General features: G+C 41.4%; 2 protein-coding genes and 2 pseudogenes across 3 annotated transcripts in view; 3 read left to right on the forward strand and 1 right to left on the reverse strand.

The window, feature by feature from the left end:
- Positions 1-370: 370 nt before the first annotated feature.
- Positions 371-27,160, forward strand: Spty2d1 (SPT2 chromatin protein domain containing 1). Its single transcript, XM_087211560.1, has 6 exons — positions 371-650; positions 13,267-13,381; positions 14,973-16,478; positions 18,089-18,269; positions 22,338-22,415; positions 23,846-27,160. The coding sequence occupies exons 1-6, from the start codon at positions 591-593 to the stop codon at positions 23,937-23,939; spliced, it is 2,034 nt and encodes a 677-aa protein (XP_087067686.1). The 5' UTR covers positions 371-590; the 3' UTR covers positions 23,940-27,160.
- Positions 18,325-20,610, forward strand: LOC106009936 (protein FAM161A pseudogene; annotated as a pseudogene).
- LOC147827972 (protein FAM161A-like) lies at positions 20,700-21,393 on the forward strand (annotated as a pseudogene).
- LOC147827973 (uncharacterized) overlaps positions 25,616-27,692 on the reverse strand; it is a 100,962-nt gene continuing 98,885 nt past the window's right edge. The window contains exon 6 of one of the 2 annotated variants that reach the window (XR_015451423.1): positions 25,616-27,611. The gene's annotated coding sequence lies outside the window, so the exon portion shown is untranslated. The remainder of the gene's footprint in view (positions 27,612-27,692) is intronic. The other variant, XM_087211567.1, reaches the window with a different exon arrangement.

Raw genomic sequence — 27,692 nt, forward strand, 5'->3', positions numbered from 1 at the left:
AGGAGTACTGCGTGTCCACGACCATTCTGTGCCCCGTGCGCCTGCGCGGCTTCCCGAGCGCCTAGAAACGGTAACCGAAATTCCCAGCTCAAGACCTATTGGATCTGCAATTGGGGCGTAGGCGTTTCGGATGTGGGCGCCCACATCCCCACATCCGTGTAATCCCCACGCCTCTCTTTCCCTACCAAAGTTTACAAGAAACTCCAAGGATAACAGGCCGAGGACCTCCGCCCCCCTTGAAGCGCCCACTCCCTTATCCACACCCCGCAGGCCGCCTCTCGTTGGCTGGCAAAGGACTCTCCCCGCCCCCTTGAGCCGACGCCAGCAGCCACGTATCACGTTTTACGTGTTTTGGGCCTGAAAGAGGAAGTTACGCGAGACTCGAAGCGCTGTGGGGACTCTGGGAGAATATAAGCCGCTGAAGGGACCAGGGTGGGCAGACGGCATTGGAAGGCGACGGAAGTGGTCGTGCTGAAGAGGGTTGGGAGAGGGCTGCCGAGGCAGTTCCCTCGGCGTCGCTGGGCGCCTCAGCAAGGCGCATTTGCACTCCTTTCCGAGTGCTTGGCCCAGTCTCTCCCCCTTGGCCGAACATGGACTTCAGGGAAATTCTCCTGATAGCTTCCAAAGGACAAGGTGTCAACACTGTCCCCGTAAGTAGCAGCCGAACTCTCGGTTTTCAAGTCTGGGATGTGTGGCCCGTGGACTTGAGCAACTTATTTCCTTGGCTTGGGTTTGGGCTTCTGGGAATTTGAGGCTTGGGACAGGAAGCGGGACCTTTCTCGAGGAAGAGTTTCGCAAGCGTGGTTACCCCTGCAACAGGAACTTTGTGGTTTGGATGTTTCAGAGTTGGGGGAAAGGGGTTGACGGAGCCCCGCCTGGCACCTAGTGGAATCTAGCGTCGGTAGTTTCTGGCTTTCGCTATAAACTTCAGCCCGCAGGTTGAGGAGGAAAACTATGTAGAGTTCAGGGGCTTTAGGAACTTGGTCTGATGAGCCTTCTGACTGGTTTGTCGCGGATCTCTGGGTCTTCAGCGAGTTCTCTGATTCTGGCCCCACCCACTGAGCCAACGAAGTGATTACTTTATGATTTGCTAAGGGGCGGGGATTATCATCTTTTTTGTTGGGAAGAGAAACTGATCGGATTCTACGAATCTTTGGGCAACAGAAGGGTGACCTAATGGGCTGGGGATGTAGCTCGGTGATAGACCTCTTGTCTAGCATGCTTCAGTACTTGGTTTGATCCCTAATACCAAAAAAAGGTAGTTTCAGCTTCCATTTTTCTTATGACATTCCAGATTTCAATCTTTATTTGAAATCTAGGTCTAATTTGCTCAGTAAATGTTTGCCAATTTACTGATATTCTTAGAATGGTGTAAGGTTTAAAACCTAAATGCTAACGTGGTAGAGAGAATGTGGTTTGTGGGGTTGTAGCTGTTTTGCATAAACTAATCATTTCTGAATCCTCAGATGGTACCACAGCATAGCTGTAAACCGATACCTGCGGTTTGTGTAGTGAGGTGTGGAAGGCCAACACCTCAGTCAATTCAACTGGAGTTTCTTGAGGGCTATGTACTCTGCATTTTCTAGACCTTTGCATATTTCAATATTAGTTTCTTCTCTTCTGCCACTTTTCTTGTCCAACCCTTTTTTTTCTCCAGTTTTCATTTGGGGGGGAGTACATGTTTGCATTACATAGTGATTACATTCCCCATGGGGAGTTGGTACATGTACGGGACACATCTTGATTCCCCTTTTTTGTTGGTTTTTTTTTTTTTGATACCGGGGATTGAACTCGGGTCCTTGTGCTTGCACAGCAAGCGGTAAAACCACTGAGCTAAATCCCCTTTCTTTCTCTTCCTTACTTCCTTTTACCCTTTAGAAAATGTTGATCTGAAGGTAAAATTCTGTATCTGTTTATTTTATACAATCAGCTATGTGTGTGTGTGTGTGTGTATGTATAAATATACATAAACATGTACGTGTATATATAGTCATTCTCCATTCTGAGAAGTCAAAGTAATCATTCTCCAAGCATGTTGAAGCTATGGGCCCAAAACTTTGAAACTTTAAACAACAGAATTATTTTATGCTTTTTTTTTTTTGAGTCGGGATCTCATTGCTCGAGGCTGGACACACTGTATTACCCAAGCTGGCCTTGAACTCATGGCAGTCTTTCTGCTTCAGCCTCCCAAGTGCTGGGATTACAGCTATGTGTCACCATACCAGGCTGCATCTAAACTTTTTAGATGTCTATATGTATTGGGTCTAGTAATCATTCATCTTGGCATAATTTGGTCCATTATTTAACTCTCAGTCTTGAATTTGAATAGAAGTTAAAGAAGTTAAAGCTTTGATGGAAGAAGCGGAGCCAAGGTGGTTCTTATTTTAGAAGTCAGTGATGACTAGATTAGAAGCAGAGGGGAATCCTAGAGAGAAACTTCAAAATATGTGTTTATTTTAGGGTATATACTATCCATCTCTAATTGCAATAACAGGAAGTGAAAAAAGGGTAAATGGTGAAGAAATTTAAAATTTTAACAGATGAGTGGGTGTGGTGGCACATGCCTGTAATCCCAGCACTCAAGAGACTGAGGCAGGAGGATTGTTCCTAGTTTGAAGCCAACCTGGGCTACACAGTAAGTTCGGGGCCAGCCTGGACTACATAGGGAGACCCTGTCTCAAAAACAAACAAAGAAAGAATAAAATTTAACAGATAAATAACAGGCATATATTTTATGAATCACATGGTCCCTCATTCCTCAAAAACTAGTAAACCTAGGCGTTTGACTTAGCAGCATTATAATCTTTTTATCTTTTTGGAATGAATCATGGAATGAGTCACAAAAAACTATTGAATAGGGGCCAGGGATTTAGCTCAGTGGTTCCATTGCTTGCCTTGCAAGCGCAAGGTCCTGAGTTTGAGCCCCGTACCAAAAAAAAAAACCTGAAAGAAACTATTGACTTGAACAAGTTAAATAGTTAAATTTAATCCAAACTTTTGCTTTAATTCATCTTTTTCTATTTATTTTCATTTTCTTTATCAGTTCAAAATAATTTGGGCCCTTGGCAAACACAGAATATTAACATATCCTCATGTACCCACACCTCACATTGAGCATACATTAACAAAAGCTTTGTTTATTTGTTTGCAGTGTTGAAGATTGAACCCAGGGCCTCAGGTGCTAGAATAGTGCTCTGACTCAGAGCTTTACTCTCAGCCCCTCATATTTCTAAAAGAAATAAAGCATAATTGATACGGAAATCTCCAGAATCCCTTACTTTCTAAAAATATGAGCCATTCCATACAGTATACCAGAGTACTACAAAACCAGCATCCTTATAAACTACCATCCAAGCCAATAAGCCTTTCAAGACAGAAACATAAGCATCCCCCTCCATACTGACAAGCTGGTTGACCTAAATTTGATTAAGGGTGTGGAAACCTCAGAGGCTTTGCAGTAACTGAGAGCAAAGCTACATCCTTTTCCTTGGTACACACACACACACACACACACACGCACGCACGCACGCACGCACGCACGCACACACACACCCCCATACTGGGGATCGGACTTAGCACCTTGTGCTTGTGAGGCAGGCGCAGCACCAGTGAGCTAAATCCCCGGCCGCAGTCTTGGTTGTTTTTCTCCTTTTAGCCATTTAATTTGGATTCTATTAGAGTTAACACTCAAGAGTTTGGTCTTCAGAGTTCTTAGGTCAGAACTTTACAACAAAAAGGAAATCCTATGATTAATGATGTTTCAACTAAAATCTAAGAGGGTAAAAAATAAACACATATGGAACCACTCTGGACTCTTTGCAGAATTTTTGTTGTAAGAGGTATTTATTGCATCTGGCTTGAGATACAGGTTGAGTAATCCCTTGTCTGAAATTCTTGGGACCAGAAAGGTTTGATTTCAGAATTTTTCATGTATAATATTTGCATAAACAATGAGATATCATGGGGAAGGGAATCATCTAAACACTAAATTCGTTTGTTTCTTTTTGTTTTTCTCATACTGGGGGTGGAACTTGGGACCTTATGCTTTTGAGGCAGGTGCAGGAACCACTGAGCTAAATCCCTGGCCCTGTTTTGTGTACCTTATACACAGTCTGAAGATAATTTTATGTTATTTTTGGTGTGCCTGTGTTTTCACTTTGACCCATCACGTGAAGTCAGGTGTGGAATTTTCCTCTTACTACAGTGCTGTTCAGCCCTTAAAAGACTTGAGAGAATTTCAGATTAGGGATGCTCAATTTATACTGGAATTTCCCTAATAATTCTTTCCCTTATTTCTTTTTAAAATAAATTATCTTCATAATGTTGTAGTTCAAACAAAGGTTGGGTTGCATCATGCCTGGTTATACTAGGCACGCTATCATGTCCCAGTGGAAAATTAAATACAAAATAACAGCTGATCAAGGTGATGTAACCAGTCGCTTTCAGTAGCTCTTGACTTATTTAAAAGAGAAAAGATATTTTTGGTAACTTTGCACTTGGTTTTTCCCTGTGGGCTTTAGTACCAATAAGAAAAAAAAGTAGTTTTAGCTGGGTGTGGTAGCACATGGCTGTAATCCCAGCATTCAGGAGGCTGAGGAATGAGGATTGCTGCGAGTTCAAGGCCAGCCTGGACTCTATATAGTGAGACCCTGTCTACCCAAAAACAACAAAAAAAAGTAGTGGTAGTTTTTTCCCAGTACCTGGGATCGAGCTCAGGACCTTGCATTTGCAAAGCAGGCTCGGCACCACTGAGCTAAATCCCGGGCCCTCAGTAGTAGTAGTTTTGATAGGTTGGTGCAGCTTAGAATATGGATCCCTGTAAGTTTCACATAGCCATGATTTATGGCTTATAGTACATGAGACCATGAGACAAGTTACATGGTCCCATGGTCCTTTTTTTGTTTGTTTGTTTGTTACTGGGGATCGAATTTGGGTCCTTCCCCTTGCAAGGCAGGCGGTGGAAGCACTGAGCTAAATCCCCAGCCCCAGCATGGTCCTTTCATAGACCCTGTGATGTGAAAATTATCACAGACAAGATATGGAAGCTCTGGTGTGACCTGTCCAAAGTTAAAGAACAAGCCTTTTATGTGGTATGAGATTTGTAAGGATTTGGAGCTCTGTAGTACCCCAAGGATAAGAGCTCTAGGTACTGAAAGTGGAAACCAAGGACTTTAGCTGAGGTGGCAAGTTCAGATGTCTAGGGGCCAGGTAGAGTTTTTAATGTAATTTTTCTCTCAGGGATTCTGTTACTTTTCTTCCCCACAACTACCTACAGAATCTCTTTGAATAATGATGATAAAAACATTTAACATTTATAGTGCTTACTTAGCATTTATAATGCTCACTGCTCTAAGCACTTTATGTATTAATTAATCACTATAATAACCATGTAGGGGAGATTGTCTTACAGCTGAGAAAACTGAGCACCAGAGATGGGAAGAAACTTACCCAGGGTCACACAGCCAGTAAGTGATAGGGCTATCTTTTTTTTTTTTTTTTTTTTTTAAGTACCGGGGATCGAACGCAGGACCTTGTACTTGTGAGGCAGGCGGCGGCACCACTGAACTAAATCCCCAGCCTGATAGGGCTATTTTTAACAAAGTAGAGATTCTGTTCAAACATACTGGCTCCAGAGTTTTTGCCCTTTTTTTTGTTTTTGGTACTGGGGATCGAACTCGGGACCTTGCGCTTTCGAGGCAAGCAGCAGAACCCACTGAGCTGAATCCCTGGCCTCAAGTTTTTGCTTTTAATTATCACCGTGCATTGAATGAATGAGAGACAGGTACTGAAGAAAAGTTGTCAGCTGCACGGGCTAAATTCCAGCGCCCTGTCCCCACCTCCTATCTGAAGTAGCTTTAGGTGATGACCGTGTTTGGTTTTCTATTTATGACATTGTTAATGTAAAGTCTGATGGGAGAGAAATTTAAAGGCCAAACCAACAGCGTTTAGAAACTGGTAGATAGAGGGATATTTACAGTCTGTTCCGGAGAGTTCCAGCATGATCAACAGAAATGAGTCTGAGAGTAAAGGTGACAAGATAGGAAGTGTGGGGCCGGGAATTTAGCTCAGCAGTTTCGCCCCCTGCTGCACAAGCGCAAGGACCCAAGATTGATCCCCAGTACCAAAAAAAAAAAAGATAGGAAGTGCAGCTGTAGACCTGTAATAATGATTTGAGATTACAACATCCAAGAAGCAGGTGAATATTAGGGAATGTCACTTAAGATTGAGGTTAGAGGGCCGGGGATTTAGCTCAGTGGTTCCACCGCCTGCCTCGCAAGCACAAGGACCCAAGTTTGATCCCTGGTACCAAAAAAAAAAAAAAAAAAAAGATTGAGGTTAGAGCAGAGATGAAAGTGTTGGCATTCAATTGGAAGTAAAATGTGTTATAGTGAGGACATTTTCAGACCTGAGTCAGGAGACCTGGTTTCTAAGATGGACTTTGCCATAAATTGTGGAAGTGATTGCCAGTAAGTACAGTCCTTTTCAGGCTCTTTCTGAAATGAAAGTTGGACTGGACAATTTCAGAGATACAGGTATGCTAATTGGTTATATTTTTATAAACCCAGTGACAGTAAACAATACATTTAGCTCCATACAACTGTGCGTAGCATGCTTTTGAGTGTTTCATTAGTTCCTACCATCTGAGCCACCCAGCTAAGTACCTGACTGGTATCTTGAGAAGATACTCAAATTGTGTGATGCTTATTAGAGTTAAAGATGTATTTGAAGATCCCTAATTCTAACCAATAATAAATAACTCCAATTTATGAAACATCATCAGGAAATGTATATTTTCCACAGCTACACAATGTTACTCCTGAATAAAGAAAAGCTTTCAAGAAAGAATTGGCTAGCTGGGGATTTAGCTCAGTTGTTTTGCTGCCTGCTGCGCAAGCGAAAGGACCTGAGTTCGATCCCCAGTATCAAAAAAAAAAAGGAATTGGCTGGACCAGGGATGTAGCTCGGGTGCAGCACCTGCCTGGCAAGCACAAGGTCCTGAGTTCGATTACCGGTACTGGGGGGAAAAAAGTCTGTAAAAAGGAATTGACTATTGATTCTAGTACATTTGGTGAATACGTAATTCTAGACTGAACACTCCTTATTTTCTCAGTCTGACTGTGACAGTGTAATTTTTGCAGGAACACATGTTTTAAAGTGACTTTATTTTCTAGATCTTTTAGCTTCAAAATTATAAATCTTGGCAAAATCTCTGTGCTGTATTTAGATGGCGTAAGCACCACCCTTATGGGTCATTCACTGGGGTCCAACAGAATGACTGGCATGCAGTGTAGTAGAATGGATATACTCAGGATCAAAGAAACTCTTGTTCAGCTGCTTTCAGGAAGCTGAAACAATGAAGCACCCTGGTGCCTTGAATCAGATTCAGAATTGATGGGAACATCTTGATATGCTGCTGCCAGAGCTGTGTGTGACCATCTGATGCAGGGGAAAGTGCCAAATAATTCTTCTGCCTTATTAAATAGCATATAAAGTACTCCCAATCATTCTCTATTGGGCTCTGCCCCTCGGAGGGGATGGGCAGCTGTCTTATAAAGTATTATTCATTACAGCAAATCTTTTAATACCAGGGATCTGATTCCAGCTTCCCTTTGAAAGGCCTAGCCAGCGCAGTGTTAAGATCTGTGGTCATACATCCCGGAGACATTTAAACATACACCCACATAGAATTTTTACACAGATGTTCACAGCAGCATTATTCATAATAGCTAAAAAGCAGAGACAACCCAAATATCCAACTGATGAATAAATAAGTAATGCCATTTTTCTATACAATAGAATATTATTTGGCCATTAAAGGAATGAAATACTAATACATACTACAACACGAACATTGAAAACATGCTAAATAAAAGAAGTCAAGTACAAAGAGCTACTGTATCAGTCAGTATTCTCCAGAGAAACAGACTCAGGCTTCATTTTAGGGCATTGATTATGGAGGCTGGCAAATTCACAATTTGTAGGGCAGCCTGCAGGGTGGAAAATAAAGCAGGTTAATGTTGTAGTCTTGAGGTAGAATTCTTCTCTGAACGGTAGAGATCTGCTCTGAAGTCCTTCAGCTGATTGGAGGAGTCCCAGTCTCATTATAGAAAGTAATCTACTTTACCTAAAGTCAGTTGATTATAGACTTTAATCACATTTGCAAGGCACCTTCATAGCAGCATGTAGATTAGGGTCTGGGTTAAATAACTGGTACTGTAGCCTAGCCAAGTTAACACACAAAATTAAAATTAACCATCACGGCTCTATATGATATGATTTCACTTACATGCAGTGGCTACAATGTGTCCGTCCATAGAGACAGGCAGACAGTACATTATTGGTTGCCAGGAGCTGTGGGGAGAGGGGAAGGGGAGTAACTACTAAAGGGGGAAGGGTGTCATTTTGAGATGATGAAAATGTTCTAGAATCTGTGATGGTTGTACAACTTTGAATACACCAAAAATTGTACATACCAAATGGGTGGATTTTATGACCTGTAAATTAAATCTCAAAAATGCTAAATAAAATGATGATCTGTGGTGACCCAGCTCTCCCTACTCCCCTAGATTTCTAGGTTGTGATCTAAATTTTGCCTGACAAAATTTTTAAATATTTTTTAGGTATCTGTGTATTTGAGTGCACTTTTCCACTTTCAGGGGATATAAGAAGCCATTATGACTTAGTTCATGTAAACAAGATTAAGTCAGTAAACAAGATTCAGCGTCACTAAAGCAGCACAGACCTTGCTCTATCTATGGGTTATTTTTTAAGTCATTTCCTAGCAGATCCACAAAATAGACATTTGTAGATTTGTTAATTCCTTCTGCATAGAATAACCAGTATTGGGTTAAATATGAGGCCAGCTTAAGTATCTTTAAGACTTGGTGGGTTTTTTGTTTGTTTGGTAGTTTGAGGCAGGGTCTTACTTTGTAGTCCAGGCTGGCCTGGAACTCCTAGTGATCCTGCTGCCTTAGCCTCCTGAGTGCTGGGATTATAGGTGTCCACCACCATGCCCAACAATACTTAGTGTTGGGCCGGGGGTGGGGGGTGGGGGTAGGGGGGGTGTTAGCTCAGTGGTTCTGGTGCCTGCCTCACAAGCACAAGGTCCCGAGTTCAATCCCCAGTACCAAAAAAAAAAAACAAAAAAACTTACATTTTTTTAAAAAAGTATAATTTGGTGAAGATACCTCAAAGAACTAGGGCTGGAGGTCCCATTTGACCCAGCTATTCCCCTGCTGGGTATTTTCTCCAAAGAATTAAAAGAATCATACCACAGAGATACATGTGTACCCATGTTCATACCGGCACAGTTTGTAATAGCTAAAGCTTGGAAATAGCCCAAGTGCCCATCAACTGGAAACTGGATAAAGAAGATGTGGGTTTTTTTATAAAATGGAGTACTACTCAGCCATAAAGAATGAGAAACTAGAGTCATTTATAGCTAAATGGATGCATATTGAGGCCATACTCTTTGGGGACTTTTTTTTTTGGTACCAGGGATCGAACTCGGGTCCTTGCACTTGCAAGGCAGGTGAAGGCCATACTCTTTAAGTGAAATAAGACACATGTGTATATACCAAATAGTTTCTCTAGTGTGAGAAACTGAGAGTGTAAATAAGGACTAAAAGGATTAATAACTAATAATTGATACTTTGAAAATAGGAAAAGGTCCAAAGGGATAGGGATGGTGGGAGGAGATGGGGAAAGGAAAGAATGGAAAGGAAAAATTATGAGAAAAGAAAAAAAAATGGAAATGAAATATGTAAATAGGGAAGGGTGGAGGGATGAAGGGCGCACAGGTAATGGGAGAAAAAAATAACCAAGATACATCATGTATGGGTATGAGCACCCAATGATAAATGTAAATGTATTGTATACCTAAAATGTACCAATAAAAGAATTTAAGCAAAAAATAAAAAGCAGAATTTGAAATAGGCAAATGAATTGATGGGAACAGATGAATAGTTTGAAAAAAATTAAAAGTAGTCTTTGTAATTCTTTTCAGAACAAAGCTGAGTTCTTTTTTTGGTACTGGGGATTGAACTCGGGTCCTTGTGCTTGCGAGGCAGGTGGCGGAACCACTGAGCTACATCCCCGGCCCTAAAGCTGAGTTCTTAAATACCCCTTTCCTTGTTTGTGTACCTTTCCTGTATTTTTGTTCTCTAATTCAGTGTTTCTTAAAGGGCAGTACATTTGGGCTTGGCCATACATGATTTCAGGTGTACAGATGTACAGATATTTTAATAGTTATATATTTTTATATGAATTTTAAGACTGTAACTAGATTTTCAAGTCAGTCGTTTCAGGATATTGGTGAGGTAAAGCTCAGCAATATAGTTATAAATCATAGTGTTAGGTCTATTTTACTTCTCTTAAATTAGTCAATAATATTACAGGAACCAGACATGGTGGCACGTGGCTGTAATCCCAACCCTCAGGAAGCTGAGGCAGGAGGACCGCAAGTTAAAGGCCAGCCTGGGGTACATAGCAAGACCCTGTCTCAAAGCGTGGGGGGTGGGTGGGTGGGTTACAGGTAGGGTACCGAAAGGGCGGAGACCATGGGGTGATGTGCAGGGGCCGGACGCTTGGTAAACACTGCATTCAACTCTGCCCCGTTGGCACTTTCTCTTTTGAGTACCAGTATGCAGCGAGGAGCAGCTTTTCTGTTAGTCCACATCCCCATTTCTGTCTCTTAAAATCCCAGGGTAAGGACAAAAGAACTCAGAAAATCATGTTAGGTAACTCTGGTGTTCCGATGACCCAGTCAACAGACCAGTCCTGCTGTACATGAGTAACAGACCATTACAGGCACGTTCTTCCGGAGCAAACCCCGCGTAAGCTGTGATTTGGCAGGTGACTGTGAGCTATATATATATATATATATATATATATATATATATAGTTTTTGTAGTGCAGGGCATCAAACCCAGGGTCTTACATGTGCTAGGCAAGTGCTGTACCACTGAGCTACACCCTCAGCCCTATCAATTGTGTATGTAGTTAGGCAGTAACAGGAAAATCTTAGGTCTTTTTTTTTTTTTGGTACTGGGGAACTCGGCTTGTTGCGCTTGCGCAGCAGGTGGCGAAACCACTGAGCTAAATCCCTGGCCCAAATCTTAGGTCTTGACAACAAAAATCTAAGTTTCCTCTTCCGGATCTTTCTGATAGATAGTTAGTGTGTGACTGTTTATGGGTCTTTGTATGTGTTAATCAATTCAGATTTGCTGTTTTTATGCATGGTAGCATTCCCATGGTAGTTTTTTGTTGGGGGGGGGGTGTACTGGGGATTGAACTCAGGACCTTTCGCTTGCAAGGCAGGCAGCAGAACCACTGAGCTAAATCCCCAGCCCCACCATGGTAGTTTTTTATGGATAAGGCCTAGACTCGAAGTTCTTTTGTAAATTTTATATATCTAGTTAGGTTAGCAATATTCTCTTTCTCAGTGTTCTGTCCCCTCTCTCTCTCCCTCTCCCCCTCTCCCCCCTCCCCCCTCCCCCCTCCCTCCCTCTCCCTCCCCCTCCCTTCCCTCCCCCTCCCCCTCCCTCTCCCTCCTGTCTTTTTCCTTTCTTTTATATATGGGCCCTCTATTCACTGTAGAGTCTACAATTCAGTTATAAAGATGTAAAAATGTGGACTAACTCCAGGATCTCATTGTGTCCCAGCCGTAGTGGATGCTGTCTTGGGATTTCTCTGTCAGGGATGTGTCAGTTCTCAGCATTGCTACCACGCACGATCTTCAGGTTGGATTAGGGCCTGCCTAATTGGCCAGCTGCTTGATTGGTAAACTAATTTAGTTGGAACTTCAGCCTGTTTCAAGAAACTTTGTATTTGGCAGCCATAAATATAAAAAGTACAGACCCTTTGGCTTTCCTCCAGGAGTTTCATACACACTGGAAATACTTTTTTTTTGTTTTATAAGTTGCTTGCTGTGGTCTCAGATTGTCTTTTTCTACAAATAGCAGCAGGTTCAATAGATGAAAATGGCATCTGCCTAACAAGACAAAAGAGGGAGAATACTTTAAAATCTTATTTCCAGGTTCCACCGCCGGCCTCATAAGCGCAAGGACCCAAGTTCGATTCCCTGGTACCATAAAAAAAAAAAAAAATTAAAATCTTATTTCCAGGGCTGAGGGTATAGCTCATTGGTAGAGTGGTCGGTTTATATGCACAGGACTGTGGATTTGTTCCCCAGCACTGCAAAAAAAAAAAAAAAAAAATCTTTTTAAAAAATCTTATTTCCTACCTCATAGATTTAATATAGAAGGATCCTAAAGGTGCATCATCTCTGATCTGAATAGCTCTGTTTATTATACTTCTAATAGATCCTCACAAAATAGAAATAGTTTTCCTTTCATAGTTCCAATTATTTTTTTAGTAATTTCCCTCTGCAGTTACATACAAAGTCCAGAGACAGGATAGTGTTACCACTTTTGGGGGTGATATGGTAACCTGTCTAAAAGACAGTTTATGTAGCAAATTGATAACACAAGAACTGCAGTTAAAGATTATAGAGAATTGGGCTCTTCTCTCTGTTTAGCCCCCCACACACACACCTTGTATTTATGTATTTGTGGTACTGGGGATCAAACCTAGGGTCTTTGTACTGAGCTACATTTGTAGCCTTTTTTTCTTTTCTTTTTTTTTTTGTGGTACCAGAGATCGAACTCGGGTCCTTGGGCTTGCGCAGCAGGCAGTGAAACCACTGAGCTAAATCCCCGGCCCTTTTTTTCATTTTTTACTTTGAGATAATCTCACTGAGTTGCCAAGGCTGAGCTTGAATTTGTGATCCTCCTGCCCCAGTTCCTTGAGTAGCTGGGATTACAGGTGTGTAACCCCTATACCATCTTGTATTTATTAACTTGTGTGTGTGTGTGTGTGTGTGTGTGTGTGTGTGTGTGTGTGTGCTGGGGAACAAACCCAAGGGCTCATACATGCCAGGCAAACATTGTTTGAGGTGCTTCTCAAGATTTCTTTAAGGTGCTGCCCTAGCCTTTGCCTGTCTGTGGTATCAAAATCGCAGTGTTTCCATGTTCTAAGCAAATAACCTTTGCAGTGTGTGTCCCAGCTAGACGATCACGTGGAGTAGCCATAGTCAGAATAGAAAACAGTTGTAAGGAGTTTTTTCTATTTGTTTGAAAAGTTGAACTTTGAGATGCTTATTTCTGAGGAAGCCTCGCATTCTGGCTCTGAGCTACACTTCTAGTCCCAGACAGAATATTTTGAAATTTGAATTGCTTATAATGTTTATTCTGTTTCTATTTTTAGAAAAGGTATAGTTTGGCAGTGGGACCTCCTAAGAAAGACCCAAAAGTTAAAGGTGTCCAATCAGCAGCTGTACAAGCTTTTCTTAGAAGAAAAGAAGAGGAGCTCAGACGAAAGGGTATGTATCTCTATACCTATTTTCAATTTTGGTCTTCTATGTACCTGTTTAGTTTGTATTTACCAGTGGATGTTTCTTTAAATTTTACACTTGATCTTAGCCAAAAGGCTGAGAAGTGATGTCTCTTTTTTAAAAATTTTATTTTATTTTATTTTTTTGGGACCTGGGATCGAACTCGGGTTGTTGAGCTTGCGATTTTGTGAGGTAGGCGGTGGAACCACTGAGCTAAATCCCTGCCCTAAAAATTTTAATTACTACATGTTTGCAGTACAGAATGATTACATTCATCATGGAGCTGGCACACGTACATAACACATTGTTTTTTTTTTGGTACCAGGGATTGAACTCTGGACCTTGTGCTTGTGAGGAAGGTGCTGGAACCACTGAGCTAAATCCCCGGCCCTTTTTTTTTTTTTTTGAGACAAGGTCTTGCTGTGCTATTCAGGCTGTCCTTGAACTCACTATGTAGCTCAGGCTGGTCTCGAACTCACAGCAGTCCTCCTGCCTCAGCCTCCAGAGTGCTGGGATTACAGGTGTTCACCACTATGACCAGGTGTTTTTAGTTTTTGAGGATACTAGCAGATGTTTCTAAAAACAACAGGCCAATGAATTGCACTGTGTAGGTGTATGTATGCCTGGGTTAACTATATTTATGGCTTTAATGCATGTTCATATTTTGGTCATTTGTATAGAAGTTTTCTTTTATCCTCCCTTTAATTAACGGCTTTCTGGGGCTGAGCATAGTGGCACACACATATAGTCCCGGCTACTTGGAAGGTTGAGACAGGAGGATCACTTGAACCCGGGAACTTGGGATAAGCCTGAACACAAGACTTTGTCTCTTGAAATAAAATAAATGAAATTGGGGAGGTTAGGTTTAGTAACCTTGTCTTTAGCTTGTCCATTGTAAGTTCCCAATAAGAACTCTATGCTTTAACCTTGGTTCTGAAATTGTTCCTACTTGTTTTTTTGTTTCTTGTTTTGTTTTTTCCCCAAATCAGCGATCAAACTCAAGACCTTGTGCTTGCCAGGCAGGTGTGGTGCCACTGAGCTACATCCCCAGCCTAAGAGTGCTATTTTAAAAAGTTAAAATAGTGATTTGTTGTTTTTTTTTTGGTACTGGGGATCTAAGTCAGGACCTCGCGCTTGCAAAGCAGGCAGTGGAACCACTGAGCTAAATCCCCGGCCCTAGTGATATTTTTTAAACTATCAAGTTCAAGATACAGTTTTGCTTCATACAAATAATAGAATTCATATGTTTAAGTATTCTCTGATTCATAATTGTTAGCATCTTCTAAGTGGGTATGAATGTTCACTTGGTTTATTTATTTGGTGTAAACTGTTTTCCGTGTTTAAAACTGAAAACCAAGTCTCTTACTTGCTTAGTCATATAGAAAAGCCCATATGTGACCCACTGATTATATAAAGATGAGTCAATTGATACTTGTTCAAATGACTTCCTCATTTGATTCCTAGAAAACTTGAAATTGTAACTTGAACATTGTGATTTGGCCACCTGCTGGTTTCAGATGAGCATTCTGCTTACTGCCTTGAGATCTTGAAATAACTGTGCTTGTTCTATCCCTTTTAGCCTTAGAAGAGAAAAGGAGAAAAGAAGAACTAGTGAAAAAACGAATTGAGCTCAAACATGACAAGAAAGCAAGAGCTATGGCCAAGAGGACAAAAGATAATTTTCATGGTTACAATGGGATTCCTATTGAGGAGAAGTCAAAGAGGAGGCAGGCGATGGAAAGCCACACCAGCCAGGGAACAGACCAAGAGTACGAGATGGAAGAAGAGGATGAATTCTTAGAATACAATCAGGTGGAGTTGGAGCAGGAGTATGAGGAAGAACAAGAACCTCCTAAAGTTGAAAGCAAACCAAAGGTCCCCCTTAAAAGTGCCCCACCACCCATGAACTTCACCGATTTACTGAGGCTGGCTGAGAAAAAGCAGTTTGAACCAGTGGAGATCAAGGTGGTGAAGAAAACAGAAGAGCGACCTATGACTGCACAAGAACTTAAGGAGCGAGAATTTCTTGAACGAAAGCATAGGAAAAGGAAACTGGAGACAGATGTGAAACTACCTCCAACTGTATCTAAAAAGGCATCCTCTCAGAAGGAAAGTGTGGGCACAAAACTTAACAAAGTTCCTGGGGACAGGCACCCTTCTTCCAAAGGAATGTCCTTTCCTCATACTGAGAAGAAATCCAGACCCAGCACAGCCAGTGAGAAACATTTAGCTTTGTCTTCATCTAAATCCGTGCCAGGAAAGAGAACCAAGGCAGGATCTGGCAACAGCTCCCAGCCCTCACTTTGTGAGGGTCATGACAGACCTGTTTTCAATGGGGCTGTGAAGCCCTACTCCAGCACCTATTCCCCAAGTGTCCCAAAGACTTCTGCTAGCGGAACTCAGAAATCTGCTGCTGAGTACAAAGCCAAAAAACTTCCTTCTTCCCATCCTAGCCATTCCAAACCTGGGCCTACTGTCACTCCCCAGAGTAAGGCTAAGAGTCCAGGTGTCAGACAGCCAGGCAGCACCTCCAGCTCAGCCCCTGGGCGGCCCAGTCTGGGGACCGCTCGGCCCACACTTAGTTCTGGCTCTGTTCCCAGGGGCCAGAATGGCAGCTCCAGCTCAGGACCCAAGCGATCAGTCAGTGGAACTAAGAAGCTGTCCAGTGACTTAAATCCCTCTGGGCGGACAGTCAGTGGTACAAGTGGTCCTGGGCGACCGGTCAGTGGCTCAGGTAATTCCAGGAGACCTGTGGGCAGCTCTGGAGGCTCTGAGCGGCCTATTAGCAGTTCACATGATCGACGACCTGTAAGTGGCGCCAGGCCCACTGGGCGGCCGGTCAGTGGTGCTGGACGATCCATAAGTGGCTCAGTACCCGCTGCACGGACTGTTAACAGTTCAGGCCCTGGGAGACCAGTGAGCAGCTCAGGACCTGGGCGAACGGTTAGCAGCCCAGGCCCCCCCATAAGGCCCAAGTGCACTGTTGTCTCGGAAACGATTTCTTCTAAGAATATTATCAGCCGGTCAGATAATGGACAGATGAATGGAATGAAGCCTCCTCTCTCGGGCTACAGATCTGCCCAAGGTAAAATTGGCTCCCACCCTAGAGTATACATGTGTCACTTAAGAAATTAGGAAGAGTACTCTATTTTATATAACCAGGAACCCTGTGAACCCTTCCATGTGCCCTTTAATGTACTCATGTTATAGAGCCTGATACTTTGTTTGCTTTGTGCTTGAGAGTTCCTTTATTGATGATGGCTTGGAAAAGTCTTTAGAAAGGGACTTATCTAAGGTCCGGTGTGTTCACACTCCAATGTGCCCAAGTGCCTTAAACTGTCATTTGTGAGATAGGGTGATTCTGCATGCCTTAGTTAGGTTTCTTCAGTAGTCATGAAAAAGATAATCTTCAAGGATCAGAATATAATTGCAAACAGGAAGCCTTGGGTGCACTGTTGATTCAGTAAAAAGTTGTTAAGCACCTGTTACATCCCAAGAGATGTTTTAGACTGTCCTTGTGTTTCTGCTCTTTATAATGGCTGCTTCAAGATCCTAACTGCGGCTGCTGTAAGAGTCAGCTGTCCCAGGGTACAGGCTCATTGGTGGCACCCACCAGCTTCTAAGCAGTGGTTGCTTCATGTTATTAGGCACATGTTAAAGTACTGTACTTGTTAAGCACCACGGAGAATATAAAAAGAAGCCAGCAACACACCTTTAAGTTTTCTAATTTCAGCTGGACCATTGATTCTCAACCAAGGGTTGAGAGAACCACCACCATCACCACCCCATCCCCCGCCATGGGAGAACATTTTGCATTGATTATCTGGACACATTTTTGATTGTCACAGGGATAGGGTAAACGAGGGTGTGTTAATGAGGATCTAGTGGATAGAGGCCAAGGATGCTGCCATCAAACAATGCCCAAGACAGCACCCAAATATTAGTGTGTCAAGGTTGAGGAACTGAGTTGCGGAGACAGGCCATGCATATTACAAACGATTGTAGAAGAACAATAGAAGTGTCTAGTCAAAGGCTAGACGGCAGTTGTTCCCACATTCGTCTTTTGATTAATTCCTGTCTTTTGCAAAGTCTTTTAGCAAAATGACAAAAATAAGGTGATGTGTTTTTCCTGAGGTCAAATTTACTCAGTTTAAACAGTGTCTATAATTCTGGGAGTCTCTTACTTTTTTGGACTTTGCATTTTGAAACAAAGTCTTGCTGTGTTACCCAGGTGGCTTCAAACTCCTAGGCTCAGGCAGTTCTGCCCCAGCCTCCTAACTAGCTGAAAGAAACTACCGGCATGCACAGAATTTAAAGCTTCTTAAATGAAATTATGATGATAGAACTTTGAAGGTGCTGCTTTTGCTGGTTAATAATTCTGTTGCAGTTTATAAGTTTTACTTACTCAGTTTTAGAAATTTTACTGATCTTTGAAATCCCTGAAGTATGGGCACTACTAAGCTAGAAAGTGTAACAAAGCATTGCTAGTAAGCACTGGGGTATACCCGAGTTCTGGCCCTTCTGGAGAACATACACAGCCGAGATAATGTAATGACACCGTGCTGAGAAGCAGCCTGCTTTCTCCAGTTTTAAGGCCACTGTCTTAATGATTTCTCATAATCTCAATTTATATAGAACTCTGCCGGAAAGACCTCAAGATTTAATGTTCTTACAAATAATGGTTTCTGTTCATAGGTCCTCAAAGGCTTTCCTTCCCTGCCAGCTACAAAAGGCAGCGAGATTACGAAGAGGAAGAAGATGATGCTGATGAGGATGAATATGACTCTGAAATGGACGATTTTATTGAAGATGAAGGAGAACCTCAGGAAGAAATATCAAAACATATTCGAGAAATTTTTGGCTATGACCGGAAAAAGTAAGTCTAAAGAAGCTTTAAATAAATACGATACTCTTTTTGGGGAATGCATATTATGGGGGAGAAAAAACATTTAACAGTAGAGGCATTGAATATAGTGCTTAATTAGAGACCCCTGGGTGATCGTTATTTTCAATAGATTGACTCTTTGATGCTTAATATTTTAGAATTAATCCAGAATAGTTTGTGTGGTTATTTGCACAAAAACCAAAAAGTACCCCTTTTGAAATGTTGCCCTTACGAGATATATTCGAGGAGAGTGAAACAGCTTTGTGTAGTAATAGATTGGCTTTGAAGTCAGAAAACCATTCATAGAGTTGGGCTGAAAGCTCTTCTGATGTGAAAGCTACTTTTCTTTGATGTAAAGTTTTGCTGGTGAGGAATGTGGTCCCAGGACAGCAGTTTAGAAAGCAGCAGGATTGAGAGACCTGAGAGTTTGTTCCCAATGGAGCCTCCCAGGAGGCCTGAGGCAGGGCCAGAATCTAAATCTACTTTATAAGGCTCCCAGGTGGTTTCATAATATACATACACGACAGCTTGAAAAGCACTGGTATTAAGGCAGGCGGTGGAACCACTGAGCTAAATCTCTGGCCCCCAAGCACTGGTATTAAGGAAAGACCAGGATTTGAAGTTCCACTACTTGTTAGCTAGGTAAACTTGAGTAAATTGTTTTTAAAATGACATTTTGGAAGGGTTAAATAAGGTCAAATATATGTAAAAAACAAATGAGACCTATTACAGTCACTATAAATCACTATGCCCTTAGATGCCCCTGAATATAAGAAATTAGAAAGCCATCTGAAGGAAGGTCCATTTAAAAAAAAAAAAAGGGCATTTAGTAGAGTGGAAGAATTAGATTAAAAATCAGATCTAGCGCCGGGGATTTAGCTCAGGGGTTCCAGCGCCTGCCTCGCAAGTGTAAGGACCAGAGTTTGATCCCTGGTACCCCCCGCCGCCAAAAAATGTCAGATCTAAAAATTCAGTCTAAGCTGGGCATGGTGGCGCATGCCTGTAGTCCCAGCACTTGGGAGTCTGAGGCAGGAAGAACACCGCAAGTTCGAATCCAGCCTGAACTACATAGCAAAACCCTGACTCAAAAAAAAATTCAGTCTCCGAAGCTGCCAGGTCTGTGGAGGCTACGCTAGCTTACCCACCCGGTCCAGCGCTGGCGCTGGAGCCTCGGGGGCGGGGTGATGTCAGCCTTGCACCAGGACTCAGACTGGCAGTGGCCAGTCAACACCTGCCGGTAAATCCCAACACCGGAGCGCGGGTCGCCCAGTACAAGCGTGAAGACCCTTTAGCGGCCCTGGCGGCGACAGTGGCCGCCTCGCAGGAAGAAGATTAGAAGAAGGTGTTGTGGCCCGCGCGGGCGTCGGCTGATTCCAACACCAACTTTTTTGTGCTGGAAAGAAGTATAAACTGTGGAGACATTGTGAGCTTTTCTGATATGTGCAACTAATGAAGACTATTTCAAGAAACTAGAAGAGCTGAAGGCGGCCCAAATAGAAACTATGGCAAAATTAGAGAAAATGTACCAGAATAAATTAAATTTAAGGGAAGTTCATCCAGTAACCATCAGGGAAGATGTTCCCAGCAACTCTTCCAGTTCTGTATCGGAAAATAACGCCTGCCGCCCTGTCATGTTAATGACATCACTTTCAGAGCCAGACTTAGGCCAGTCTTCCTCCTTGTATACTTCTTCTGAAGAAGAGCTGCCCAATCTAGAAAGAGAGCATCCCAGGAAAAACAAAATAATGACCTACACTAAGGAGCTCATCAGCAACATGTGGAGAGACTTTTGTGTTGAAGATTATATTCAGAGTGAAGATACTGACTTCCAAGTAGCTGCAAAAACAAGGAAGAAACCAGAAGAATGGGTGCCTACAATTACAATACCTGTACCTTTTCAAACAATGATTAGAGAACAGAAGAAAAAAGAAGAGGTCATGAAATCTAAATCAGATGGTGAAATAGTACATAAACTGCTCAAAAGCAAAGAAGACTCAAGAGTGTAAGAGGAAATCTGGAGCCCATCCAGTTCCCGGGAGTGTCCGTCTTCCCCTTTATCATGAGCTAGTTAAGCAAAATGAAGGAGGAGGAGGGCTAGGGAGAAAAACAAAGAAACTCTTTTGGCCTCCCAGAAGCCATTTACATTCATTGCAAGGGAGGAACAGCAGCAAGCGACTGGGAAAAGCAACTGAGAGACTTGTATAAGCCTAAAAGGGAAACATATCGATTTAAAGCCAGACCCATACCTCGATCTGTTTATAGTTCAGCTACCAGTGAGAAATTAAAAGAAGAAGAGCTCCTTAGAAACATTAGGACCTGGCCGGGGATTTAGCTCAGTGGTTTCACCTCCTGCTGTGTAAGCACAAGGACCCCAGTTCGATCCCTGGTACCAAAAAACAAAACAGAAACATTAGGACCCAAATGACAGGCCAACAGCTTTTACAGAACTCATCCCCTCTGCCTTATAAACCAGGTCACAAACATGTCAGGAACCCCAAGGGCCCTGAACAGGCTAGAAAGTTAAGGGAATAAACATAAACCAAGGTCCCAGACTCCTGATGTTGAAAACCTTCCTGAGGAGTATAAGTAACACGTCTTAGAACACAAGAATCCAAAACTCTCCACAGTCTGCAGACCACTTAATGTTTGTGCATCCTCAAGTAAATCTGCTGAAAGAATGTTTTGGCAAATGAAGAAAATTTGAAGAAACATGTTGCCCTTGTCTGTCTCCAAGGCATAGTCACCAGGAAGAAGTACAGCTGCAAAGACCACGTCTTGTGGCTGCAGACCTGCAGTGCCCACAGTGTTATCCAGAGGACGAGAACAAGCCATGGGGAGATCACTTGAGGAAAAGAAAATGTTGGAAGAAGAAAGAAATCTGATCTTAACTAAGCAGGAGCAAAGAATGAAAGAATTGAAGAAACTCCTGACAACCTGGGCTAAGGCCTATGACCCACATCAAAGTTTAGCTCAGATGTCTAAATCCAAAGTAAAATATCTCAGAGAGAGTGAAAAGGAAAGGATGAGAGAATACTGACAAGAACTAGAAGAAAGAGAAGAAAAATTAAAAATGAAGCCGCTACTATTTGAAAGTTTCTCAGATTGTGTTTATTGAAATTTAAGAGCTCTTGTCAGCCTTTTTGTCTTGACTTGTTTTAACATCTTTAGCTCCCAGATTTACAGTCCAGTTTTATGTGTCATATAATTATTGAGATGTATTATTGTTTCTGTGACAGCTTCATCAAATCAGCCAAGGAAGTGATTTTTCTTAAAATTTGGGCATGAGGGCCGGGGATTTAGCTCAGTGGTTCTGCTGCCTGCCTTGCAAGCACAAGGACCCGAGTTCAATCCCCGGTACCAAAAAAAAAAATTCGAGGATGAATCTTTGTGATGAAGCATATAAATTTGATGAAGAACATGCTGATAATCCAGTTCTCAAAATATTAGTTTCACAACCTCTTTTTAATGGCTGGTCTTTAAGTAGCAATTTGGTTATATATTAAAGTGAATGATTTGGAGATCTCTAAAGAATTAAAAAATGAAACAAATGACAAAAAAGAAAAAATTCAGTCTGAACCAGATGTGGTGATAGGTGTGCCAGTAATCCTACCTACAGCACTTGGGAGGCTGGGGGAGGAGGGTTGCAAGTTCACAGCCAGCTTGGGCAACATATTGTGACCTGGCCTCAAAAACAACAACAAAAAAACCCTGTCACTAACCTAGCTCTGTGTTCTAGGTTAAACCATTATCAAGTAAGTGTAGATGAGTTGAGGCAGCATTGTTGGATTGGTAGCTTCAGTATTAGATTCAGGAATAGTTCTTTTCGGAGGGTTCATTGTCTTTGTCGTCAGGTGTTGAATTTTTTTCTTTTTTTTTTTTTTTTTTGGCACTGGGGATCGAACTCAGGACCTTGCGCTTGAGAGGCAGGCACCGGAACCACTGAGCTAAATCCCCGGCCCTCAGGTGTTGAATTTTTTAAATGAAGAAGATACAGTTCTGTAGAGAATTTAATTTTTAAATTTTGGCCTTTTAAAAACATTTTGATTTCCCTCTTATCAGGTACAAAGATGAAAGTGATTATGCCTTACGTTACATGGAGAGTAGTTGGAAAGAGCAGCAGAAAGAAGAAGCAAAGAGGTAAGCACGAAACAGTGCTTTGACACAAGATATTCTAAAAATTCTTTTCTGTTTGTTGGTGCAGTTGCAGCATTGGGAACTGAGGCGGTGGGCCACACAGTTCTGGGTTGTAATCCTGCTGATAAGCTGTACAGGCCTTAGACAAATCCCTTAGCCTTTCTAGATGTTTTCTCATCTCTTTAGATGAGAAGTACTGTGCTGCGCTCATGGAGGTTTGGTGGAGGTGAGGACAGTAGGGACAGAGTGCTCACAGTGCCTCCTGTGGGACACAGTGAATCTTAGAGGCCTTCTTTCCCTGGTCGTGTTAGTGAAGCTTTTGTGTCTCTTTCCCCATCAGATTCATCTGTCTTGCTAACCTGTAACTTTGCTGACCTTAGGGACCCAAGGGAGGTATATTAGGTTCTCTCCTGATTCCTGTTAGGTATCTGATAGTAAAGGAGTAAACATTTCTCCAATTGGAGTAGCAAATACAGAGTTCATTATTAATAATTATTACCTGTTATAAATAAATAGTTCATTTCCATCTCAACCCACAATACTAAACCTCTCTTTTGTCTTGACCTTCCCTCTTGTAACTTTATTGGTAGCTAAAATGTCAAACTTCAGCGGTGTATACCTGTAATCTCAGTATTCTACAGGCCAAGGCAGGAGGATCAAGAGTTTGAGGCCAATACTCCTTAAGTGAAATAAATAGGACACACACGTGTAAATACCAAATAGTTTCTCTGGTGTGAAAAACTAAAAGTGTAAATAAGGATCAAAATGTATAATTGATAATGTGAAATAGGCAGAAAATGTTTAAAGGAATAGGGGAGATGGGAGGAGAAAGGGAAAGGAAAGAAGGGAAAAGAAAAAATAGGTGAAAGGGAAAAACATGGAAACGAAGTCTTTGTAAATAGGGAAGGGTGGAGGGAGTGAAGGGAGGGCAGGGGAATGGGGAAAAAATAAGAACCAAGATACATCATGTAAAGGTACAAGATCCCAGTGATGAATGTCACTGTATTGTATACCTAAAATGTACCAATAAACTTAATGAAAAAAAAAAAAAGAAAAAGTTTGAGGCCAGCCGGGGCAACAGAATGAGAGCTCATCTCAGAAAAAAAAAAATCAAACTGAAGTGTTGGGAAAAAACAAAAATAGAATGTTATTAATGAGTAAAAGTTTCTTATTCTTTATTTTTTAAAGCTTTTGAGTTATTTATCTTTTATTAATTCAATGGGAATAGTAAGGTGTTTTTTATCGTGAGATTGTTTTTTCTCCAACAGCGTAGGTCGGTGACCTCTGAAAGCCCCTGCTAGTCTTGTCAGCAGTAAAGCCTGGGGGCATTTTGGGGGGCAATCCTTGCACTCACCCAGCTGATTTCATTCTTTTCTGTTAAAGTCGTAATCTCATGTATATTGACAAATACCATTTAAAATTGATTTCAACAGTTTAAGACTAGGCATGCAAGAGGACTTAGAGGAAATGCGACGCGAAGAAGAAGAAATGAAACGTCGAAAAGCCAAGAAGCTGAAGAAACATTAGCTGCTGCTTTGATTCATTTTTGTGAAATTCTGGGATCACTGCTGCAAGGATTTCCTGCCTTCAGACTGAATTAAGTCCCCTTATTGTTTTAGATTTATACTTGAGTACTCAAGGAGAAGAAATGCATACTGTTGTTTGCAGGTTGTCATTTGAGCAGGAAGTGTTTTTGAATACTCCCAAGATGAAATCTGTAGTGCAGATGATGAAATGCCCGCTGTGTGCTCTTGTGAACTGTCCACAGATGCCAGCCTTGATCCTGATGAGCTATGCACCCTAATGTGGTGCCACTCACTAGTCAGCCAGTCTTTTGTTGTTCCTTTACACTTTAAAAGGAAAAAAAAACATTGGCTCTTGACTCATAATTCTGCTGATGTGTGAGTAGGACACCTCTTGGCTCCCAAATTTAACTTATGAAAAAACTGGCCCTTCCATGAATGTTGCCAGCAATAAAGTGACCTGTCTTAATCTGTGTTTGGATTAAGAGATTAAAAATGTAGAGTATGCTTTAAATTATCACATGGATGTCATCCTTGTGACTTTGAAGTACAAAATACAGTGAGTTATTGTATTCTACATTACTCATGGATTGGATGCTGAGCATTCTTACTAATTTAGGTGATTAGGCAATTAAAAAAAATTTTCCAAGTCAAAATACAAATCACACCAGTATAAGAATATTCTAAGTTTTCCAATTTACTGTTAACGTTGGCTTTAGTGTAAAACAGACAAGGTCACTGTGCTGATCTTAAAAAATTCATTTTTATATTGAAAGAAAAATATTTTATTCAAATATTAGATTTAAAGGAATAATAGTTTAAAAATAAGGAAGTGACATGTGAGCCTCCTCTCCACCTTGTTATTATTTTTTTAGATAGGCAGATTTTTTTTTCCACCTTATTATTCTTCCCAATCACAAAGATATTTTGGAATTCCAAGGTGCCCCTGTACCTCTTGATGTTAATGGCTTTGCATTTTTAGCTTAAATTCTTTAGCAAATATTAATAGCAAAAAACCAAAAACTAAATTTGTGTGTATCAAGAGCCCCACCTTCTCTTTTGCCCATATTGCACTTTGATTTCAAACTATGCACTGTGAAGAGCTTCTCCCTCCCCCGTGGTAGAACGGGTGTTCCCTGTAGGTGTTTTTCTGGGCCATGGAGCTTTCTTCATTTTTACCCCTCTTTAAGTCACCCCTGTAGACTATATCACTTAAGCCTCCACTCCAAACATTCCGGTCAAGGTGACCAAGGATCTGCCTCAGAGGAAGCCAAGTCTCAAGGCCCATCAGCACCAGAATTGTGAAGCTGTGTTGATGCTAGAGAACATATTTGTCCTTGAATCTAAATGTGGAGGGCTTGGAAGCAGTCTGAATTAAGCTTGTGAGAGCAATTCTGCAATAAGTGTTCTGGTTATCTCAAGCCATTGGATGGGGGAAATAGGAAGTAGGAGGGGTTGCCCTACAAAGAATCCTTACTGTTCAACAGGTCCTGGCATTTTTGTATATTTCTTACCCATAAGGTCTTTATTTGGGGAATCATAGATTACCACTGTTAGGTTTCATCTGCCCCTCCCCCATCGAACTCAGGACCTTGTGCTTGCAAGGCAGGTGTGGTGCCACTGAGCTAAATCCCCAGCCCTTGCTAGGCTTCCTTATAATGGGACCGTGTGACCCAGTCCTTTAAGACTCATTCATTTTGAACTGAGTTTCAAACTTCGAATTTAAAGTTGAAACCCATGAAAGATGTCTTCATTCACTAGGAATAACACCCTAACTCGCCACATAGATCTGTTTCCCTGGTAGCAGAAAACCCCATCAACTTACACATCTCACATAGCGTCAGTGAAAATGATTCAGTGATAGTGTGATTTAATAAAATAAGTTTGGAACATTATTTTCTTTGCCATCACTCGTGTGCCCCCACAAAAGGTTTTCTTGGGAATATTATTTTCAGTATTCAGACTCTGAAATCTTACTACAGTCAAATGCTTATGATAGCTGAAAGGTTTCTCGTGGCTTAAAAATTACTAGCTCTTAAGGATACGGTGCAGTGATTTGTACAGAAAGGAACCATTGTACTCAATTTCCAGAAGTCCCAGAACTTGGTAGGAGGAGTCAGGTTGTAATGTCTGTCACTTCTGAGTACATTTCTTATATAACAGTGATTACATTGACATTATAAAAGAACATCTTGTGGCTTATGAAAAAAGAAAAGCTATAAATTTTATTCTTGGCCCTGTTTCCAAGTCCTGTCTTCCATTTTGTTGTTCTACACTTCCTGACCACTCTTAAGAAAAACTCACAAACCTTTGAAGAAACTGGAATAGGCTGTTACTTTATCAAAGTTTACAAATTAAGTGCTTAATTTTTAATGTATTCGCCACGTTTTGATTTTCAGATTTTCTTAATATTTGAAGATGTGCCTTTTATTGGGTAATGTTAATTCACGAATGTAATGTGATTTCACATTGTGATGATCATGGGTGTGGCATTCTCTAACACAATGATGTGAAAGGAAAGTAGTTTTCATAAAACTCATAGCTCTGATTGCACAGTCCCACTTGCTTCTGATGTTCCTATATCAAAGCAAAGGGCACTTTCTTTTAAAGCTACTTTCAGAACTCGTCTTTGTATTTTCTCGAAGCTATAAATGCAAGCATGTCCATTTGGAGGCCAGGGTACCACATGTCACAGGCGGCTTTACATGTGTGCCGTGAGAAAGTTCAAAGACTTCACAAAAATGAAAGTGTGGGAAGTCAAAATTTCATTTTTTAATGGTAATCCCCAAGGTTTTCTCCAAGAAATAAATTGTTATTTTATATTTTATAACTTAAAAGCAGCTGTTAGTACATTTCTGAGATGATAGCAGGAGACCAAAACATTTTTGGAAAGAGAATAAATATATGAAGAGAGATTGGTTGTTTTATTTTCAGCGTGCTGAATATATAGATTACTATTTATTTTGTGAGTGGATGTGATGAAATAAATATTCAGGTGTTTAGTGTATAATTAAGAATGGAATATAGATTTCTTTGGAGTTATTAAATTTATCACGTCTTTTACATAATGGACAAATCAAGTTTAAGAAAACTTTACATAGCTTAGCTTGTTTTCTGGTGCTGTTGACCTGCAAGAGAATATACTTTTGCATATACAGGTGAATGTTTTGCAATTTATGTATACAAGAAATTGCAGGCATTAAAAATATTTTATTGACACTTTTACTGGTTTGCATTTATTGATTAAAACTTTGAGCCGTTTCTTACCACCTTGAATATTTTCCCCCGGAAAAATCTCAGTAGCCTCATCAAACTATTGCGTTTTGATTTGTCTACTGTACACACTCCTCTGCTCATTCTCCTTTACCCATTCGTCTTCTTCAGCCCCTACCACTGATCTCTCTCCTCATCTACTACTAGCTGCTCTCAGACACCCACATTAGGAGAACTTTACATATTAGGTGGTTAGAGCAATAGAATCTAGCTTTGTTGCCCAGTTTGGGAGGTATGCTCAAACCCTCCTGGGAAGGAAGAAGCAGAGCTGGCTGTAGTTCCTCTTGTCAAAATGAGTTGGTTCTTGGGCCAAGGATTTAGCTCAGTGGTTCCACCGCCTGCCTCGAAAGTGCAAGGTCCCGAGAGTTCAATCCCCAGTACCAAAAAAAAAGGCTCTGATCCCCTATAATGAAAAGAGCATAGATGCTGAGATGAGTCTTAAGGATATATATGAAGCAGTGGGCACAGCCAGAGAATGTAGACA

The sequence above is a fragment of the Heterocephalus glaber genome, unplaced genomic scaffold, assembly GCF_053883595.1.
Source record: "Heterocephalus glaber isolate CG9 unplaced genomic scaffold, H.glaber_assembly_v1.0 deba00001428, whole genome shotgun sequence".
Classification (NCBI taxonomy): domain Eukaryota; kingdom Metazoa; phylum Chordata; class Mammalia; order Rodentia; family Bathyergidae; genus Heterocephalus; species Heterocephalus glaber.